This window comes from Oncorhynchus clarkii, chromosome 20 (assembly GCF_045791955.1).
Source record: "Oncorhynchus clarkii lewisi isolate Uvic-CL-2024 chromosome 20, UVic_Ocla_1.0, whole genome shotgun sequence".
NCBI lineage: Eukaryota > Metazoa > Chordata > Actinopteri > Salmoniformes > Salmonidae > Oncorhynchus > Oncorhynchus clarkii.
Genome location: NC_092166.1, coordinates 62,729,274 through 62,737,821, shown reverse-complemented (window position 1 = coordinate 62,737,821; position 8,548 = coordinate 62,729,274). Strand labels below are relative to the sequence as shown.

General features: G+C 43.2%; 1 protein-coding gene across 4 annotated transcripts in view; it reads left to right on the top strand.

Moving 5' to 3' along the window:
- LOC139375627 (serine/threonine-protein kinase SBK1-like) overlaps window positions 1-4,756 on the top strand; it is a 19,518-nt gene extending 14,762 nt beyond the window's left edge. For all 4 annotated transcript variants that reach the window (XM_071117421.1, XM_071117420.1, XM_071117422.1 and 1 more), the window contains 4 exons: window positions 1,012-1,304; window positions 1,986-2,188; window positions 2,429-2,620; window positions 2,817-4,756. In XM_071117421.1, coding sequence (XP_070973522.1) covers window positions 1,133-1,304; window positions 1,986-2,188; window positions 2,429-2,620; window positions 2,817-3,536 — 1,287 coding nt within the window. In that variant the 5' untranslated portion in view covers window positions 1,012-1,132 and the 3' untranslated portion in view covers window positions 3,537-4,756. The remainder of the gene's footprint in view (window positions 1-1,011; window positions 1,305-1,985; window positions 2,189-2,428; window positions 2,621-2,816) is intronic.
- The last annotated feature ends 3,792 nt before the right edge of the window (window positions 4,757-8,548 follow it).

Here is an 8,548-nt window from a genome sequence, read left to right as displayed (position 1 = left end):
ACCCAGTAGAGGTGGCGTCACATCTGCCCACTAGGTGGTTTTAGTAGTGTAATTGTCCCAGAATATTTAAATTGGTGGATCCTGGCATCCTTGTCGTGCTTTTAGTGTGGGCATCAAATAGCTGTCATTGTCACTAAGCTGATGACTCATCCAGCTATGAGGCTGACGCTTGTGCTGCTGCTTCTATAAAAGTACAGCAGGGCAGAGATACCGACACACACATACATGCACACGCACTGACAATCACATAGACACACACATACATGCACACGCACTGACACTCACACGTGTACCTGGAAACATTTGTCCTAGCTGCCAATGCAGTGCTAGGACAAGTTGAGTTGAGAGTACTGTTCCAGAAACCCTCCTCCAGGCTTAAAGAGATGGTATGTGTGAGAGAGACGTAGTGGTTCTGATTCAACACTGACAGTAATTGAGCTTATGTCCGAGAGATGACAGTATTGTGATAGTCCAAATACTTATGGCATATTGGAGTATAGAGCCAAATGAAACATTTTAGCTTCACTGTCCAAATAAAGCGAGGGCATGTTCCATAGTGTTTTGTGTTAACCAGAGGAATTAAACATAAAGCCTGGAGTTTCCATAAACAGAGCCAACTTGTTTCATGTCATTCAAAGTGTGTGTGTGTGTCTCGCGTGTGTGTGAATCTATAGTCTGAGGAATAGGTCAGTGTTCTGCACCTGGATGGTAAACACTGTGTTCAGAAAATAAGAAAATAATATTATTCTGAGAGAATAATCACACTGCGGTAGGATGGAGTTAGGCTGGTGTGTGTTTGTGTACATCACTACGTTTTCTATATCTTGTTCGATATTTCTTTATTGGACATACAAGAGAAACAAAAACAAGATTTCATTTTTTTTGTATAAACTGTTAATGTCTTTGCATGTTTGATGTATTTTCCACTAACAAAATGTCTGCCTGTTTCTGTCTGCCTGTTTCTATGTCTGCCTGTTTCTATTTCTGCCTGTTTCTCTCTCTCCTCTTCAGTGATACAAGCCATTAGCCACCTCTCCAGTCCTGCCCGTGTGTCAGTCCCCTAAACCCGTCACCTGTTCCTGTCCGTCCCTTAACCCTATCCCCCAGTACACCCCCTGACCTGGTCCCCAGTATGAGTTCTTCTCCGCTGGGTTCCCGTGGCAACATGGACATTCTGGAGGAACTGCAGCTGATTGCAGCCCAGAACCTGGAGATGCTAGAGATCAACAAGTACTATGATGTCATCAGGGAGCTAGGCAAGGGCACCTACGGCAAGGTAGACCTGGTCATACACAAGATCAGAGGTGAGGAGGACACACACACACACACACTTTGATCTTGAGGATACACACATTTAACAGGATCATTCACTGGTCCATTAATCTACAGTTCATAAATATCCAGGATTACATATAGAGTGATCAACTATTACAGTCATTCACCTCTCACATGTTTTTTTGTGTTTTTTTTTCTCCCCAATTTCGTAGTATCCAATTATTAGTAGTTACTATCTTGTTTGATCGCTACAACTCCCGTAGGGGCTCGGGAGAGACGAAGGTCGAAAGTCATGCGTCCTCCGAAACACAACCCAACCAAGCCGCACTGCTTCTTAACACAGCGCGCATCCAACCCGGAATCCAGCCGCACTAATGTGTCGGAGGAAACACCGTGCACCTAGTGACCTTGGTTAGCGTGCACTGCGCTAACCAAGGAGTCGCTGGTGCGCGATGAGACAAGGATATCCCTACCGGCCAAACCCTCCCTAACCCGGATGATGCTAGGCCAATTGTGCGTCGCCCCACGGACCTCCCAGTCGCCCCACGGACCTCCCAGTCGCCCCACTGACCTCCCAGTCGCGGCCAGCTGCAACAGAGCCTGGGCGCGAACCCAGAGTCTCTGTTGGCACAGCTAGCGCTGCAATACAGTACCCTAGACCACTGCGCTACCTGGGAGGCCTCATCTCTCACATGTTGTTATCCCCTCAGGCACCAAGATGGCCCTGAAGTTCCTGAGGAAGAAGACGACCAAGCTGAAGTCGTTCCTGAGGGAGTACAGCATCTCTCTCTACCTCTCCCCCTGTCCCTTCATCATTAACATGTTTGGGATCGCCTTCGAGACTGACGACTACTACGTGTTTGCCCAGGAGTATGCCCTGTCTGGGGATCTCTTCGACATCATCCCTCCACAGGTACACAGAGACAGAAATAAAGGGATGCATATTTGGGATGTTCTGTTATAATTGCTATGCAGGCTTTGTTGTAAACATGAATTGGCTCTTAATAATGTTCAATGACAGTTTATAATAGCCTTTGTCACATTGCCCGTAAGGTTCCAGGTTCCAGTGCTTCATAACACGTTTATAGCGCTTGTCATTACAAACATCTTTGAGGTTTATATTGTTTTCTAACCTCCTCCCCTCTCCATCCAGGTTGGTCTCCCGGAGACCGTCGCTAAGCGCTGTGTGCACCAGGTTGCCATCGCACTGGACTACCTTCACTGTAAGAAGTTGGTGCATCGAGACATCAAGCCTGAGAACATCCTCATCTTCGACCGCGAGTGCCGCAAGGTCAAATTGTCCGACTTTGGCATGACACGCCGCGCTGGCTCGCCGGTTAAACGTGTGAGTGGGTCAAATCACATGCAACTTTATTTAAAAAGACAAATGTAGCGAACTGTATGGGTAATAGGGTGTCGTTTGAGATGGAGAAAACACCAAGTATGTCATAAAAGAGACCGGGCCTCATGGGAGCCAACTTAAATAAAGAATGAAATCTTCCTCGTCAATAAACAAATACTATTTCTTCCTCTCCTCCTAGGTGAGCGGTACCATCCCGTACACGGCTCCGGAGCTGTGCGACACGTCTCGCCACGAGGGCTTCTGCGTGGACTACAGCACGGATGTGTGGGCCTTTGGCGTCCTCCTCTTCTGCATGCTGACCGGTAACTTCCCCTGGGAGAAGGCCCTGCCCTCCGACTCCTTCTATCAGGAGTTCACACGCTGGCAGAGGCGCCGCACGGGCACCGTACCCTCGCAGTGGCGCCGCTTCACAGAGCAGGCCCTCCGCATGTTCCGCAGGCTCCTCTCTGTGGAGCAGGACCGACGCTGCTCTGTCAAAGAGGTGTTTGGCTACTTCAGCCACAGCTGGATGCTGGATGGAGACAGCAACGGGAACGGAGGAGGGGGTGGAGAGAGAGAGAGGGAGAGAGGAGGAGGAGGGGTGAGGGTGGAGGGGGAAGGGAGGAGTACGTCGTCCTCGTCTGGGGAGGACGATGAAGACATGCTGGTGGAGAGGATGAAACAGCAGACTCTGTCTCCTCTCTCTCCTCTGTCTCCTGTGTCTGTGGAGAGGGGGACTGGGGGTACAAAGGCAGGGATGATGGAATCAGGTGGAGGACACCATTTTGTGTCTGTTTCCACCACCAGCTCCGTATCCTCTACTAACAGCTATGAACGCATGCCCAGAGACAGCATCAGCAACAACAACCAGCCCGCAGGGCGCATGCTGGTGGCTACACCTATAGAGATCTGTGTCTGAGAGATGTATGTGCGAGACGGGCCTGAGAAGGACTGAAATACTGCGTACAGTACACACACACGTACAGACACCTACACTCATATACACACACATATCCATACATACATACATTCAGAAAGTATTCAGACCCCTTTACTTTTTCCACATGTTGTTACATTACAGCCTTATTCTAAAATTGATTCAATAGTTTTTTTCCCTCATCAATCTACGCACAATACCCCATAATGACAAAGCAAAAAAAAGGTGTTTGGAAATTTTGGGGAAATGTATTAAAAATGAAAAAAATGAAATATCACATTTACATAATTAGTTATACCCTTTACTCAGTACTTTGTTACAGCCTCGAGTCTTCTTGGGTATGATGCAAGCTTGGCACACCTGTATTTGGAGAGTTTCTCCCATTCTTCTCTGCAGATCCTCTCAAGCGCTGTCAGGTTGGATGGGGAGCATCGCTGCACAGCTATTTTCAGGTCTCCAGAGATGTTCGATCGGGTTCAAGTCCTGCGTTGTCTTAGCTGTGTGCTTAGGGTCGTTGTCTTTTTGGAAGGTGAACCGTCACCCCAGTCTGGGGTTCTAAGGGCACTGGAGCAGGTTTTCATCAAGGATCTTCTTCATTTTTCATTTGGGCACCACAAATTAGTTTGTTAAAAGTGTGTGGTTGAACTGAAAACTGGATTAACAAAAAAGTGAGAAGCTGTTCAGAAAATACCTCAAAAGACGTTAACGCAAAAGTGCTAATTTGAGACGTTTTATTTATCTTAGTAACTTGAATCAAGAACTTTAGCTAATTTGGCCAGCAGCCAGTAGGGTAGGTAGACTAACTACCTTGTGTATGGTTAACTAAAGGACATTCAGAGACCTGTCCCGAAGCCACTCCTGCGTTGTCTTGGCTGTGTGCTTAGGGCCGTTGTCCTTTTGGAAGGTGAACCGTCACCCCAGTCTGAGGTTTCCTCCAGATGTGACGCTTGGCATTCAGGCCAAAGAGTTCAATCTTGCTTTCGTCAGATCAGAGAATCTTGTTTTTCATGGTCAGAGTCCTTTAGGTGCCTCTTGGCAAACTGGCTGTCATGTGCCTTTTACTGAGGAGTGGCTTCCGTCTGGCCACTCTACCATAAAGGCCTGACTGTGCTGCAGAGTGCTGCAGAGATAGTTGTTCTTCTGGAAGATTCTCCCACCTCCACAGAGGAACTCTGGAGCTCTGTCAGAGTGACCATCGGGTTTTTGGTCACCTCCCTGACCAAGGCCCTTCTCCCACCGATTGCTCATTGTGGCCGGGGGCCAGCTGTAGGAAGAGTCTTGGTGATTCCAAACTTCTACCATTTAAGAATGATGGAGGCCTCTGTGTTCTTGGGAAACTTTCCCAGACCTGTGCCTCGACACAATCCTGTCGCGGAGCTCTACGGACAATGCCTTCGACCTCATAGCTTTCTTTTTGCTCTGACATGCACTGTCATCTGTGGGACCTTATATAGACAGGTGTGTGTCATTCCAAATCATGTCCAATCAATTGAATTTACCCCAGGTGGACTCCAATCAGGTTGTAGAAACATCAAGGATGATCAATGGAAACAGGATGCATCTGAGCTCAATTTCGAGTCTCATGAATACTTATGTAAACAGGTAAAAACCTGTTTTCGCTTCGTCGTTAACGGGTACTGTGTGTAGATTGGTGAGGGAAAGAAATATTTAATCCAACGTAACAACGTAACAAAATGTGGAAAAAGTAAAGAGGTCTGAATACTTTCTGAATGCACTGTATACAAATATTCACACACTTTCATACATACTATGTATAGTCAGACACATACTATACTATAACTATACATTATTATCATCACACACAAAAAAATTGAGAACAGGGTCAAATGCAAGGACATTTAATGAATGAATGAATGAATGAACATTTTGCCAAATAAAAAGGGATCAACTCAAGACATTCCTGATGATTCCGGTTGGGGTCTTAGTGTAAAATGATTCAGTCAGAGATCCAGTGATAAGTCATTCTACAGAAATGGCAAATCTTTATAGAGACTGCAAAGACTCAATGAACAACATACTGAACGATCAACCAGCCAACCAACAAACCAAGACTGACAGACAAGACACGGAAAGAGAGGTTGAAAAACACATTGTGATCTGAAATGCTGGTATTCAGACAGTATCAGAAGAAAACCAAAATGTATTTCTTAAAGCAATATATTTCCCCCAAAAAGACTGAAGTCGAAGGTGAATTGAGAAAAAAGATCTTCAGAACTGGCATGGTGGAACCATTTATGAAAAAGCCAAAAGATGAAGAGATGTTCTTTTGATTAGGGTTTTTAGCTGATAGAAATACTTTGTAAAATGTTCCTCAATGAAAGAATATCATCAAAATGAACAGCAGTTTTGATGTTTACTGTAATGCAATGTGAACTCTGGTACTAAGTATGTATGTGTGTGTGTACAGTATGTATGTATGTATCACTGTATGTTCCATGTGTATGGATTGGAAATATGATTAGGTGGATTTTTATTTTGCCTTAAGATTTACTTTATTTATTTAAATCCTAAATAACCAGATTAGCTTGAGGTGTTTTGTGTTAGACTCATTTTGGTAAAGGTTTTTGGACACTCTAGTGCCAAATCTCTACATGGTCTTCTGCAACACATTTTGAACAGCTGGATCTTGAAAATGACTGTGTTTAATAGTATTTTTTTGCATGGCGTATTCTCTCTCCAGTTTATGATTTAGATTTAGTCCGATGATGTGCTACACATTAATATTGGATCATTCAAAGCCACCAGATGGAGAAGAGAAAGGCATTAAGTTGGTGATAGTCCCGAGTAGGTGGTTTGTCGATGTAGACAATACCTGTCAACATTTCAACTAACTATCCATCAGGGTCGGGGTCAATTCCATTTCAATTCCAGTCAATTCAGGAAGTACACTGAAATTCCAATTCTCTTCAATGCTTTTCATTTGGAATTGGAATTTGGTTTACTTTCTGAATTGCCTGGAATTCAAATAGATAGACCCCAACCTTGCTATCCACTAAGCCTAGCCTTAACCTTTAACCTTAACCCTTATCCTAACCCTTATTCTAAACATAACCCTAAGCGCAAACTTAGCAAGCAGTTGCTTATCAACATATAGTTTGTTGATAGTATGACCATCTGTAGATCATCTATATGGGACTATCCAAATAAAGTGGGACCATTTAGATTCATGTATTTCACTTTATTCTGCCACAGCAAGCCAAGATAAACAGATAGCTCTAAATGATTCCCTGCACCTTAACACACACATATCTACTTAATTTTTACACATTTTAATCCATTTATTTGATTCTTTTTTTTAATGTATTAATGCTGATGAATAGAGTATTGTTTGGATTTTGATAATTATTTAGCATTTTAAATTCAAGCTGAAAAATACAGTGGAGTACACAGTCACAACTTAAAACAATTGCATGATGAGTAACTAAAACATATCTTTATGAATCATTTTAACTGGCTTTACAAAAAGTTATGTCAAGATTGTTGTAATGTGGAATTTAGCTGTAGCACAATTTCTTGCATTATGTCCTGAAGCAAATATTGGTCTTATTACCTCGAGACATCTTAGGGCTCAATACCAGACAAAACAATAATAATAATAATTTTTATTCAATGTTGTGTTTGTATGCTGTTGATGTTGTGTTTCCATCTCACCAGTAAGAACTAGGATCTAGAGCTAAGTTACTGAGCCTGGGAATCCTAGATTTTCTAGAATAGTTTAGATACTGTAGTTCTCAAAATAATGCATTTTTGATGAAGTGTGTAGCTTCTAAATTGCCAAGTGTTGAGAAGTTGCAAGGGACATCTGGAGAGGATTTCTCACTTTCTTGCCAAGCAAAACATCACAAGAGTAATGAATTAGTAATTTTAAAGTCAGAAATAAGATTTAAAAAATAACATGTGTGTTGTGATTTCCAGACATATTTGCATAAATCTTTATGTGCTGGAAAACAATTGTAAAAAAAAAAGTTTGCTGTCACAAGCTGTAGTATTCTGTTCTTCATAATTGGGTGTATGAATGTCGTGTAACAGTCAGTAAAGTTATTTTCCCTCTGTGGTTTGACATCTTCCAACAATGAACTGTTCAATAAGGTTTGTAGCTAGTTGAAGTATTGTTCAATCATGCTCAGGGTAGAAGTCGGCTTCAGGCAGAGATTTAGGATCAGCTTACCCTCCCCAAATCCTCAACTTATCCATAAGGGTGAAAAACTCCACTGACCTTTCATCAGTGTCTTGGGTAGTGAGATTACTACACCTTGTGACAACCTATGACCTTACTTCCAGTCCCGATGCACAGGGCTGGAGTTGTTTCTCTAGAGGCTAGCGGTCACCAAGCCAAGTCCTGGGGACTCGCTAGGTGTGCAGGCTTTTATTCTAGCCCAACACTAACACACCTGATTCAACTAATCATTCAAATCTAAGGCTAAAACCTGGGTTGCAGACCATAGCTGTAGCCAATAGATGAGTTAGACAAAGAGGTTTCTGCAAAGCTATCATGATTAATGTGTTGCAACTTGTGTATTGGAGTTCCTGTCTGTCTGTAGTGACATATTGATGCGGCATCATGATTTGTGGTGTTTTAGTGAGTAGGGCAACACAGCGCAGGAACTCATGTCTGAGTATGTCTTTGCAATACAACCGTCTTCCCTGTAAGCTCTGATTTAGTCGACAAAAAAAATAAAACTGGTTGGAATGAATGCCGGTGTGAGTTTGTTCCCTGGACTCAGATGTCCCAGTATTCTGCAGGAGATACAGACATGCTCTTCTTACATTTCTAGCTATTACATCAGATCACAACACAGGCCATTTATCAACTACAACAGTACCACGTTACAGCATCTCTGCACTAGCAGTGTGTTTGCAATAATATGAAGATTCATGTTCTATGGGAAGTTTAAGAAAATGTAAAGTTTGAACAGTTGGTTGTCTATACACTAACTATTAAAATCATGAGGCCGTCACACACACAAAAAAAA